General features: G+C 47.0%; 4 protein-coding genes across 10 annotated transcripts; 1 reads left to right on the top strand and 3 right to left on the bottom strand.

Moving 5' to 3' along the window:
• Window positions 1-152: 152 nt before the first annotated feature.
• On the bottom strand, window positions 153-1,893 carry CG7135 (uncharacterized protein). Its single transcript, NM_133041.2, has 3 exons — window positions 1,501-1,893; window positions 962-1,436; window positions 153-802 (listed from the first exon to the last, which is right to left on the bottom strand). The coding sequence occupies exons 1-3, from the start codon at window positions 1,863-1,865 to the stop codon at window positions 389-391; spliced, it is 1,254 nt and encodes a 417-aa protein (NP_573269.1). The 5' UTR covers window positions 1,866-1,893; the 3' UTR covers window positions 153-388.
• Window positions 1,894-2,063: 170 nt separating this feature from the next.
• Window positions 2,064-3,576, bottom strand: Taf8 (TBP-associated factor 8). Its single transcript, NM_078673.4, has 4 exons — window positions 3,339-3,576; window positions 2,844-3,278; window positions 2,660-2,788; window positions 2,064-2,602 (listed from the first exon to the last, which is right to left on the bottom strand). The coding sequence occupies exons 1-4, from the start codon at window positions 3,484-3,486 to the stop codon at window positions 2,328-2,330; spliced, it is 987 nt and encodes a 328-aa protein (NP_523397.1). The 5' UTR covers window positions 3,487-3,576; the 3' UTR covers window positions 2,064-2,327.
• Window positions 3,577-4,231: 655 nt separating this feature from the next.
• On the top strand, window positions 4,232-7,988 carry Mvb12 (Multivesicular body subunit 12). 3 transcript variants are annotated; one of them, NM_133040.3, is made up of 6 exons: window positions 4,232-4,453; window positions 5,824-6,040; window positions 6,104-6,259; window positions 6,324-6,678; window positions 6,746-6,967; window positions 7,035-7,988. In NM_133040.3, exons 2-6 carry the CDS (start codon window positions 5,835-5,837, stop codon window positions 7,152-7,154), a joined length of 1,059 nt encoding a protein of 352 aa, NP_573268.1. In that variant the 5' UTR covers window positions 4,232-4,453; window positions 5,824-5,834; the 3' UTR covers window positions 7,155-7,988. The 3 variants fall into 3 exon arrangements, with proteins under 3 accessions (NP_573268.1, NP_001245731.1, NP_728135.1); NM_001258802.1 differs by lacking the exon at window positions 4,232-4,453 and adding an exon at window positions 5,285-5,481; NM_167602.2 differs by lacking the exon at window positions 4,232-4,453 and having other exon boundaries at window positions 5,800-6,040.
• A 144-nt stretch (window positions 7,989-8,132) lies between these two features.
• Window positions 8,133-12,401, bottom strand: RhoGAP16F (Rho GTPase activating protein at 16F). 5 transcript variants are annotated; one of them, NM_001298472.1, is made up of 5 exons: window positions 12,089-12,401; window positions 11,449-12,035; window positions 9,093-10,461; window positions 8,925-9,030; window positions 8,133-8,855 (listed from the first exon to the last, which is right to left on the bottom strand). In NM_001298472.1, the coding sequence occupies exons 3-5, from the start codon at window positions 10,279-10,281 to the stop codon at window positions 8,669-8,671; spliced, it is 1,482 nt and encodes a 493-aa protein (NP_001285401.1). In that variant the 5' UTR covers window positions 10,282-10,461; window positions 11,449-12,035; window positions 12,089-12,401; the 3' UTR covers window positions 8,133-8,668. The 5 variants fall into 5 exon arrangements, with proteins under 5 accessions (NP_001285401.1, NP_788928.2, NP_001285400.1 ...); NM_176755.3 differs by having other exon boundaries at window positions 11,924-12,035; NM_001298471.1 differs by lacking the exons at window positions 11,449-12,035; window positions 12,089-12,401 and adding an exon at window positions 10,792-10,956 and having other exon boundaries at window positions 8,133-8,565; window positions 8,673-8,855.
• Window positions 12,402-12,515: the final 114 nt, after the last annotated feature.

Below are 12,515 nucleotides of genomic sequence, written 5' to 3'. Positions count from 1 at the left end.
TTCTACCTTGCCATGCCCAAAATCATCTTTTGCACACAAACACTGAGCGAAATAATCTTTAAAATGGTTGAGATTTTCAGGAGGGGATCGAAATCTCACGATCTCGAATATCATAAATACAGTATAGTTTTGAATGAAAAGACAGCGATATTGAAAATGTATGCCAAAAAGTTTATTGCATATTGTATTGTAATGGTATTATCGTGCATTTTTAAGGGGTATCTGATAGTCACGACACTAATCTACATCGTGCTTTTTTGTTTATAATAGAATGGGTTTTGGTTTGATTGGAACATGCTTTGCAACATGTACAAATTCAACAAGGCCTTTATAATTTATTTGAAAATAGACAAAAAAAAAATGTGTTTACGAACTATGTATATACCGCCTAGTCGAACAGTTTCAACTCGTCCAGACGTTTCAAGGTGCACTTGAGGCTCTCCAGCGTGCGAGTGTTTCCTTCGAACATGAGCTGCACCTTCTGCCTGGCGAATGTCTCGTCGTGAAAGTTCTTCAGTGAGTTGTCCTCGGAGTCCACACCGATCATGCTCATCAGCGGGAAGAATCCGAAAGCCACAAAGAAACCGTAGGCTTCGCGCTTTCTGATTTCATCCATGATATCCTCATAGCTGGGCAGCTCCTTGGACCAGGGCAGATGCTTCAGGCAGTCCACCAGGGACCTGTAGTAGATGTCGACAAGCTCCTGCCGCCGGTCACGTAGCACCTCCAGTTCCAAGCTGGTGTTCAGGAAGTAGTTGATGTCGAAGCCCAGGCTGCCGTAGAAGCACAGCTGGAAGTCAATCTGAAGGGGCAGTAAAAAGGGCATTAAAGGATCAGTCAATTCTGATATAAACACTAGCTACTAGCTGCTAGTTCTTAGTTGGTTTATGAAGAAATAAATAATCTAATATTGGAGATTGCTGGAAGCCTCAATTTTTGTGGCCAACCTTTTGGTACTTACAATCTTCACCTGCTGCACCGTGTACTCCGCATCGTACTTGAAGAATATGTTGTTCACCCAAAGATCGCCGTGATTGAGCACGTTATGGTTGCCGCGCAGTGGGTACACCGCCTTCAGGACTCGTTCGGTGAAGTGCTCGTGGTAGCGGTAGAGCTTTGTGGTGATCCCACCGAATCCCTCACAGTCACCGACCAGAGCGGCCAGCTTTAGGAGCTGAGTGCCGAAGAGCAGCTTGAAGGGCTCCGAATTGATGGCATCCATGTGGAGCAGACCGAAGGGATAGCGGTCCACAATGGTTTCTGGCTCCCGTTCGGCCATGACCATGGTGAGGGCATGGTATTCGGCCAGTTTGGCCATCACCAGAGCGGCGTGGTCAAAGTCCAGACCCAGCTGGCGGCACTTCAACTGATAGCCTGCGGCGCAAAGGTCCTCCAGGATGATCGTCTGCTCCGGCTGGGTCGTGGAATAGTAGTGCCTGCAAATAGAAAAACGAAAGTTACTCCTCATGGATCCTAGACACACTGCCGCTTAGAACTCACTTGGGAGCCAAAGTCCAAGCGCTGAAACTATCCACCGCCCTCCACATGAGTGCCTCCAGCTTGGGCTTGATGTGCATGTAGAAAAGCGTCTCCTTGTTATAAATGTGCAGGCGGGCCAGAATGGCCTGCTTCTCGTCCGGCATGGACTTGACGATCAGGGATGTCTCCATTGCGCAGCTCTCGGCATTGCGATACTTAATCTGAGCTCGGTAAATGTTGCTGCAGTAGTTTTCCCCGCCACGCGTCAGATTGGTCAGCTGGACACCGATGACCTGCAGGTCCAGCTGCTGCAATCCGTGCTCCAGGGTGCGCCTGAAGAACTGCGGCGTAAGGTACAATGGTGGCTCCTCCAGTGCGTCCGACATCGTGTATCCGTAAATTGCAATTGTGGCGGTGAACAGCCGGCTTTTTATGCAAAATCTCGGAGAGCACTTGCCGATGCCTCATTTGTTGCCTAATTGATCTTAATGGACAGGGCACGACTGGACCTTCCTCAATTGCCTTGATGGAAGTGCATTTGCCGCTGGATTAGCGGTTTGCAGATTGAAGAACATAGCCGATTTGCAGATCTTCCAGCACAGATCGTTGCTGGAGTACCCATTTATTTTATTATTTAAATATATAACACGAAATATTATGCCATTTTGAGGAAATTGGCCCTATACAATGTCTTCAGTTCAAACTTAAAGATTCCAAATATGTAAGTATAAAATAAAATATATTAGTCCTTGAACCTAAAACTACACTTTAAATTTTTTAATTTTTTAAATTTAAAGAAAACAGGAGTGTTTACATTTTCAAACCATAATTAAAAACGCCTGCTACTCTTAAAGGTTAGTTTTGGTTATCTCTAGAGTGGAGGGCGTTCGTATCGTTGGCGCCGTGGTGGCCAGACTCCTGCTGGGCATGGTTCCGGGTGTGGGGCAATTTTTGGATCGCTTGGGCAGAGTAGCCGCCCGCAAATAGGGATTATCGATGTTGGGGTTCTCCAAAATGGCCTTGTTTGTGTTGGAATTGGGCTTGATATCCAGCTCGGGCTTCTCCTCTTTGGATTTGTCGCCATCCATCTCCTCGTTTTCGCTATCGCCCTCTTCGCCGTCGTCTAAAAGGGTGGAAAGTGTTAGCACTCGTGGCATCTGACTATTTGAAAGAAACGCACCTTTGCTGGGCTCATCTTCTGTGCGATTGGCCACCAGATAGTGGTACTCCAGCTCCTCGAAGTCAAACACCTGATCTGTGGGATTTAAAGCGGCTGCATAGGGAGGAAAGGCCGGTTTGCAGGCAATTACTGAAAGGAAATGGTTATTAATTATTGTTCGCTGGATGATTATGGTGCCTCTTACAAGGAAACATGTTGTCCTCGGTGGGAAAGAGGTTGTTCGTCTCCGTGGTCTTGCAGAGGAACTTTGTGAGCGCCTTCTCGATGTCCCGCTTCTGGCAGGCGGCCTTCTCCCTGATGGCCTCGTACTCTGTTACGGGCTGCTTGTGCGTGGGCGTCCGTATGTAGGCGTGCGGATCGGGCATGGGAGGGAAGTAGCTGGGCACGTAGTGGGGATGCGGGGCCTTGATGCCCGCTTGCAGCAGACTCAGCGGGCGCTGCTGCGTCTGCTGTGGGGGCAGTGGAATGGGCACGTGCGTCTCCTTGCGCATGTACGGATCCAAATTGGAGATCGAAATGCCCATGTTAATCAGGGCCAAACTGACATCGCCCACGGTGGGCATCGTGCGTCCACTTAGCTCGCAGTAGTTATGCGCCGAATTGCCGATCTCCCAGATCACTGGAATGGCGTGCTAAATGATTATCCTAGTACAAAATGGTAATCACAATGTCAACTTACACGCCTGCAGCATCTGGGTGAGCGTCTCCAGGCTGTGGTTGCTCGCTTGGCCGGCCCCCTTGTCCAATAGCAGCTGGGACACCACCTTGTTTAGGATCCGCCTATAGGGATCAACATTGGACACTGTTACCGCCTCCACCTTCTCCATGGAGACAGAATTCAATTTGTTTATGCTAAAGTAGAAACCGCAGTGAATATTGCCACTTTAGCGGCTAGTGATGGCACTGTTCGGCACTATCGACTACAGCTATCGGCGCAACGCTCCTTATGAGTTCAAGTGCAACTCCACTGGTTATTTCAATATTTCATCTGGCATTAAGATTTTATGTTAGTTAAACCAAGGCTTGGCATTATAAATCCTAAATTTTCAGTTCTTAAGAGTTTATTGAAAAGCTCAGTGGAAAAACACGTCACCAGAGATTGTTAAACTGATGAAAGACATTTTAAATTCTGAACTAAGTCCTAGGAAATAAAGTAAAAGTTATTTTATGTATTTATAGAAACAGGCAATTTTTTAATAATTCCAACAAACTAGTTAGTTATTCCCCTGCATAAGTCTAAAGCATCTTTTTAAGATAAATTCTCAACCATTATTAAATAAAATCGCTGAGGCGTCAACTTATTTATAAGCTGCATTACACAGCAATAACATATTATAATACAATTTTACTGTACTATATTACTTCTATATTAGTAGTTATTACTGTACACTTCTACTATTCCACACTACTTAGTCATACACTATACCATAGATTCCTCAAATTGCCTTATAATATTTTTAATATAAAATGATGACTGGGCAAACATCGGTAGTCGATGGTTGGTTCAAAAACAATCGATATATAGAAAGGAGTGCATCGCAGGTGCACCATCTCCAACAAATCAGTGTATTTTTTGTTGTTCTTTGCCAAACAATAGAAGACGAACGTACTCGGAAGTAAATTAAACAAAATCGGGCGACCGGATCGGGCGTTAATCGTTAATTGTTCAATTAAATGCAGCTTATTAGGCGCCGGGCTGCATAGTGCGATCGCAGAGTCACCGAGTGGACCGGGCCCCCTGGCGCTATAGTCGCAATCCGAACCCGAATCGCTCCATCGGGAATCTTTAATTGTGTACGTATATATGGATGAATATGGATGGATGTGTGTGGATGCTGCGTTGACTAATGTTTTTCGGATGGGGTATAGAACAAATGTATAAATGGATGGCTGAGTATTGGGAGGGGGATAGCCACTCGAACTTCCTAGCAATTTGCACTTATAATTGGAATCGTGTGCGGTCTTTTTCGAATGGATTCTATTTTTAAGCTCCGTGCTCCGTGCTCCACTTTGGTTATCAGCCGGAGTTTCCCCACTTCCCCAGAGTTGTGTTGCATATACATATGTACTAGCTGTAATCCTCTTTCTTTGTCTGCGCGCCAAAGAGTTTTCATTTCGAAACCTTAGAAAGTCTAGGTGGACAGGGAAAAATAAAATCTTGATTAATGATCGATGGGATATTACTATGAAAAACAATATTATTAACAACAGTTAATAGTAGTTAATATTGTATACTAACTCCCTATGAGCACTTTTACGTAATGATAAACAGAACAGAATTCATTTCATTGATCACATAATGGCACCTTTAACCATATCAATATTAATATATTAACAAAACAAGCACTGCTTTGGTTCGTTTGTTTTGTTTTTGGGTAGTATCCCTGGTCCGACTTTTGTTTATTGCATTTGGCTGGTGGGTTTTTGCAGTTTTACAGATGACTCAGAGCTGTCGGCAGTCACCTGTCTATGTATATCTTATCAGTAATTAAATACAGAACATATTGACAATCGAGAAAACACACAAAATTGTAAAAAAAAAGAGAGTCATCTCCTCCATTCTATTCCGTTGTAAAGTGCGCACTCGAACGTGCGGCTGCGTTTGTTTACTTCATTTCTTTGGCGACGTGAGCATGTGAGTGGTCAAAGAGAAACTCGGACCTGGCCCTGGTGTGGCGACCTACAAAAGAATGCCATGCAAAAAACCCAGCAGCACGATCATGAATCACTGGTGTGGGGCGGCAAAAAGCACCACCAGATCAACATCATCACCACCACCGACACCAGCAGAGATCAGATATAACTCGGTATCGGCGGTACCGGTTTGTATTTCAAAGTTGTTTGTGCTGATACATAAACAATTAAACAAAAAAATACCCAAATTAGTTTCAAATTGTTTATAGGGGTGAGAACGTATTTGTTTACTGACTTCCAAGAAACGCCAACATTCTTTTCACTATCTAATTTGGCTCCAGTTAAGCCAAAAGCTCAACAAAGTGAACCCTTAACTGGTCTTAATATCAACTTTCCCTCCATAAACTTTAACTTAACTTGCATAATGTGCAAGTTAAAAAATATATATATATATATATATGTATATACATCTAGGATTCATAACTCAAATTGTCAGCTTACTAATTGCTCTGTCGGTGAATTTGCCTCAGGAATCCGAGCGATGAACAAAGTGGGCAAGCACATTCAAAGCGGCATCGGTGGAGCACCCAACGCGGCATTGTCCACGGCGGCTCTACTGGGTACTCCGCTGGAGGCGACCAATGGTGCTGGCTCGACCAGCACCACCAATGTATTCAATTCCATCATGAGCTTTCTGCCGGACAATCGACCCATCACCTCGCTGCACATCGTCGAGGATTTCGAGCGGTTAGTGTGCAGTGGCCCATTTGACAGTGATTTGTCCATACTAATAGCTTTTGTGCGTTTTAGCTGCCCGAAGAACTTCAGTGCCATAAGCCGCACCTACGACCAGGATTCGGATGCGGACCTATGGCGCGACTACAGCCTGTTTGGACGCCAGAACACACGCTACCTCTGCCTGTCCAAGTCCGAGGGCCTGCCGGAATACGTGGTGGAGACCCTACAGTGAGCTCAACTCATTGGATTCCATCTCCTCTTCGTTTATAAATGAAATCTACTTGGTTTTCAGAGTGATTTCGGATAAAACGCCGCCGCCCAAGGAATTCTCGCAGGTCTCCCGCACTGCCGATAGCGACCAGAAGGCCTGGCGCAAGCGGCAGTTGATCTACAAGCTCTCCAAGCGCGGCACTGTGACCCAGGCGGTCACCGACATAATACTCTGCTCCAAGTTGAAGGCAGCGCCCGATGGCTTTAAGCTGGCCGGCGATATCAACGGAGTGCTTATCTGCTACAAAACCAGCGCGATCCCAGTGCGCCTTTCGCCGCCAGTGCCAGGTGGAGGATTGCCAGCTCCAGCCACTTGCGAGGTGGAGCAGGCCCTGAACCGCCTGAATCTCCAGGGTCAACGCAACTCACGTGGACCAGTAAGTCGTGGCTCTGAGTCAATTGCGTCTTAAAAAACTTTCAATGCTTGGCCATTTCATCAAACAGCTGCCACAACCGCCGACTGAACACCATGACTATGAGGAGATCCAAGCCAACTATCAAATAAACTCGCCACAGCGACCGGCGCCACCGCGGCCAGCGGGAGTGGGTTCTGGCGGAGGACACGGTACTTACGGCGGAACGGGCACCTTGGGCACCTACACCGAGCTGGAGGGAGTGCCTTTCGTCATGGACGTTAGGCTGCAGCGCAACCAAGCTGTGAATGATGTGAGTGACGCAGCCAGTGGCTTTCAACCTCTCGCTCTAATTCGATATTCGAAATATGTATGCATAGATACCTACACTGCCAGAAATCTCTACGCTGCTCAAGTCCCTGGACTATGACTTTCAGCTGGAACGTCAGATCTTGTGCACCATGAAGTCATCGGCATCTAAGAACCCGTTCTTTAAGTAATATTCGCAAACTTTCAACAGAAGCGTCGCAAATTGATGGTTGGGCAAATGTAAACAGCATGGCAAAAGAACCGGAAATGAGTGGATTTTATATTTAGTTTAACGTAATCGCAAATAGATGCGCGTGTGGCAGCTGCCATGGTTAACCCAGTAGTTATTCAGTTGGTATTAAGTTCTGAGGACCCCGGCCCCTTAGAGTAAAATGTGTGTAATATTCCTGTGCCTTCGATATGTATCTAATTTGGATGCTCGCCCGAGCAATCAAACACCTCAGTTTCGTAGAACCCCTCATTGGAAAGCAACCGAATCAGAATCCTACCTATTTACATCATAGATATCATTCATATACATACATGCATCGATTAACCCCAAATCAAATTGTGATCAAAGGAGCGAGCGCAATGTTTTGTCATTAATTTAAAGGCGCTACATCAGATGGCTCATTCGCATATGTATTTCGAAAGGCCGACGCATAAGATACATGTACATACATGTGTATACACCTATGTTAATGTTGAATAAAGTCCAGAATGCGGACTAAAGCTAATATAAACCTAGTACATACAAGCATATATCTAATATATATATATATATACACGTTTATAGGCCACATAGCACTTAAAACCAGTTGGTTTTTAAAAACATATATCTATTACATATTAGCTCTAGTGACGATTAGACTGTATTGCAAAATCATAGATTCTTCCCAGCTGCCTCCGTCCCCGTCATCCGCATTCCCAGCTCCTTTTCGCCCCTCTTCCTCCAAAAAATACCCCACCATGTTATATAGCAGTTCAAATACAAGAAAAAAATATATATACGCCACTGAAAATACAATATCGAGTCTTCTTTTTTGATGATTCAGCGGCAGAAGAGCTTTGGGACAAACGTGGCTCTGGACTTCCTGGGAATTCGTAAGAGCATCTGAGCATTAGTCAGTTTAAATAATTATTAAAGATATCAAATTGAGAAAACAATTAGTTTTAGTGTTTATATTAGTAAACATAAGTACAAAAGTTAGTTGATAAAGTAAGAATATAAAAAGTAATCTTAGGACACAATTGCTAGCGGGGCGTAAAGTCATTCCATATATGTACAGTGCTCTCTCTGGGATGAAGGATCCATTGGATGTCATTGGGCCAGCTCAGAATAGATTGTGAAAGAGCAGGTCCGGCTGCGACAGAGTCTTCTTTAGGTTGCGCATGCTCAGGCGGCGGCGATCGGCGGTGCATCTGTAGACGATGTGATCGGGATTGGAAACAGATTCGGGAGCGAATCGGGAATGGGTATAGAGGTGTGGCAGGTACAGTGGGGTGTTCGGTTTCGGGTTGAGGATTTCGGATTTCGAGTGGTTAGCAAAGCGTTCGACACAACGGCACAGTAGGTGAGCGGTTTGGATGAGACGTAAGCGGCTGGGATTCGGGTTTTGTGGGTAACAGTAGCGGCGGGCGCCCGGACACCAAATGGACCATCACCTGGGAGACTGGGGCTGTTCCTCCTCAGCGGGGCTCGCACTTACTCGAATATGCGCCCCTGGTACTCGATCATCAGCTTGACGCAGTCGGCCAGCGTTTCGCCCTCGCGCAAAAGTTGCTGGATGTCCTGCATGTGGACGCCCTGTGGCACCGTGTGAAAGATCGACGGCGTCACCGATATGGACAGCGTTTCAGCGCTGATCTGCTGCAGCGGCACCTTGGTTATTCTGCAAATTCAAATGTATATTAGTTACCGATACATATGTATATTGTAGTACTACGCGAGGCTCTCTAACCTATTGAAGTGACCGAAGATGTAGTCCATGGTGTCCCGGTTGCTCTCCGGCAGCGAACGAATCAGTCTTTTCAGGGAGTCCAACTTCGCAGACAGATCGGTTAACACTGCGCGTAGGAAAGGAAGAATTAGAAGTGGGCACTTGAAGAAGAATACCTTCCGAACTTACACCACTGATTGGGCTGTCCAATGAAGGTCTTGGCCTCGTTGACCCTGACCAACGGACTCTTGATTTCGCGCAGGAAGAGCTTAAGCACACCGGTCAACGTGTGTATATCGACGTCCGGCTGACGCAGTGAATCGTAGTCGTTGGCGTCGATGCTGAAGCGCAGCGTTTGGATTTTATTGTAGTCGCCGCACTGCCGATAGATGCCCTCGATGGGCTGCGTAGATCTGCGGTACTTTTGCTCGATTAGATCGCAGCAATCCACAACGATGCGCGGCACAGTGCGGTGCTGGTCGTGCTTGAGGACCATCTCCAGTTCCGTATCGAAGCAGGGCTCGTCGAAGAAGATGCGCTGTTCCCGCAGCGTTTCCACGCTGGGTCTGCTCTTGAACCAGTTGGACAGGTTCATCCAGGCCACCAGGCGCGAGGGTCGGACATTGGGACTGCCGTGAGCAGTCCGCTTGCCAGGCGCAGCAACGCCGCCTGCGGCTGCAAAGCGCGCCTTATCCTTATCCCTCTCCCTGTCGCGTTCCTGAAGCAGTTCCGTCAACTGGCGACTCATCTCGCCCACCTTCTGCTCCAGCTCTTGGCTGTATGTGGTCTGGACGAGCAGATCCTGCTCCAGAGTGTGCATACGCTGCTTGAGATCGTGCCAACGCTTGGAGCAGCTGCTGCAGCACTCCAGTCCATTGCGGCGATCCCTGCCGGACTTGGACCTGCCCACCGCCGGACTGCCGCCAGAGCTGGAATTTGAGGAGCAGACATCTATACTGGTGTTGGACACCAGCACGGCTGTGTTGGTTGAATCGTCCAGGAACAGGCGGGTCAGATCCTTGCTGCTGCTGCTCTTGAGCAGAGCCAGCTTGTTGGGTCTGGTTTTCAGCTCTCTGAGTAGGACGACCGCCTCGGGCCGCCCGGTATCCTGCTTGCCCGCCTTGTCCAAGGTGCAATTGGAGCCACCACTGCCCTCCAGGCGAAACAGAGTGCTCGAGGTGACGCTGTGGCCGCGCACATAGGCGTGTTGGGCCTGCGACGATGACGACGACGTCGTGGAGCGATCGCGAAAGCAATTCATCAGGGTCTTTCCGGGCTGGCGTCTCTCGTGTGCCACGAATCCCGCGGCGCCGATTACGATATGCGCCGAGTCTGGAGTGCCAGGCGTTACTGGCCGCTGACTTGTCGTCGTCTGCATGATGCTGGGCTTGGCGCTATCGGGTTGTTCGCAACACCCTTTCCACTCTGGCTTCTTCTCGATTGGCTGCACTTGGGCTTATCGCCGCCGCGCCAGTGAAGCAGCTGACCAGTGGAGGGAGAGCCCTTCCCTTCGTCTCCTGCTTCTCCACCCGTTTCCCAGTGACGTCAAGTGTAGGAACTGTGCAAAAAGAAATAATCGGGTTTATAATTAGTTTATGACCATTGAATTTAAGTTCAGATAGCAAATGCACAGTGAGCCCTGGGAATTACAAATTATGTTTACTTGAAATATTCAATATTGAAATATATATGAAAATATATGAATATAAGATACAATTAGATAAACTGTAGTAAATCCCTATATAAAGTGCAGCTTCTCAATGGAAGCCATACTCCTTAGCCAGTGCCCACTGTGGTAACCACCCAACTCTTCCGCTTTTCAAGAACCTCTTCCTGCCGAATCGTATAATGTTGCCCAATGAAGTTGCAACTGCAACAGCAGCCACACCTTGTACACCAGTTGACCACGAATCACTTGTGGGTCTTCCGATTCTGTGTTTTCCTCGGATTATCAAACTTTTCCTTGGCGCGCTCGGATGACGCAGTATCAGAGGCGCGATTGCCGGTCGGTCACGGATAGTGGATAATTCGCAGGCAGCTCCGCTTTCAACTGACTAGCTGGGACGAGCGTTTGGAATTCTGTGGGCGCTTATCGCAATTCCAATAGTTCCACACTCGCAGGCCACTCCGACACTCCAGATAAGATAGCCGGAGAACCAAACAAATGCCAAAGCACTCTCTGCACACATGTATATACGAATATAACTGGCTGTCACAGAATTGACGATTATGTGTGAAATCCACTGGAGGAGTTGCTATTCTCCTATGCACACGATATATGTATATATCCAACACTCGTATCGCTACTGTATGCTGCCGACTTGGACTTTGGCAATTTCTGGGTAACTGGAGCAAGTCAGGGCCTTGACCAGCCCATGGAGATATAGCCAATCGGTCGTGATGTAGTGCTTTTATATTTAGGAAGTACCGAGTGCCTTATATCCGGTGGTGATTAATCGCAAATGGTGTGATAAGTGTAAGTATATGTTTTGAATGGTTCCATGGCACACCATGGTGATAATCCAATTAAATTAGGTGCTTTTACCTACATTCCATTACGACTGATTTCGATTGCAATCATTTGGAGATCTCTTGTGCTCGGTGTGGAGCTCCTTGTGTCGCTTGGCATCTGGAACAATCGAAGGGCAGGCTATCGTCGTGCTTGGTCCAATGAACCATGTAGCTATTCACGTTCTTTACGACTTCCTCCAATAGCCCAAATTTCCCGTGGTAGTGAGAACAGGAGGCAAATAGCTTGCTCTCCCGCTCGTTCTGCTGCCGGCGCATTTTCTTCTGGTGGGAAGTGGTCCTCAAGAGGCAAATGAAACATTAAAGCTGCGAGGAATCGAGCGGAGATTTTCATTTTATTGCGCCACAGCTTCAGCCGATCCAGTTTCGGTGACAGGATATCCTCTGCATGTCCCAAATCATCTGGAGATGCCGACACTGAAAACGCTCGTTGGATGGCTGATGAATCTATGATCTGCTCTGGACGTAGATTTTCCCCAAAATATTTGTACCTCATTTAGCAGATTTACATTGCGATATTTTCGGTGGTTCCTTCCGTCCAAATTCCAGAGCTTAGACTGCTGTTCCACATGGAGAAACTGGAGCATCAGTCGACGCAGCAGGCTGGAAAGCGGAAACTAAAGTTGGGAAAACATTGAAATATATTGCTGACTCACAGTTCCCCCATTTTTGCTGGACTGCTCTAGCTATCGCTGTATAGACAGTCCAGCACAGTGTCCATTTCGTTCTTCTTCACTTAAAATGCATCCTCATTGACCACCAGTGCATCATCTCCTGCCGGGGATTCCTTCCACTTAAATTGCTCTGCGTCTTGTGTTCCCAAGCGATCCGTTTGCTGGACAGGGGGTACATTCTCCTGATCCCCGCCAGCTGCCCTACGAAGTTCCCGGCTCAGCAGCGCTGATATGGCATTATCTTCTGAAGAGCGATTTTCAAATGTTCGTTGTTTACATTTTGAAACGGAACTGCCAACTTGCGGGAACAACAGGGAAATCTTAAGGGCTAGCGACTTAGAAATACCCTTTTATTCAATAAATATTTAAGCTCAGACCAACTTTGTAAATATGATAGTAAACTATTTTC

This window comes from Drosophila melanogaster, chromosome X (assembly GCF_000001215.4).
Source record: "Drosophila melanogaster chromosome X".
Lineage (NCBI taxonomy): Eukaryota > Metazoa > Arthropoda > Insecta > Diptera > Drosophilidae > Drosophila > Drosophila melanogaster.
Note: the sequence above shows the minus strand (reverse complement) of the source record. Positions and strands in the feature narration are given on the sequence as shown.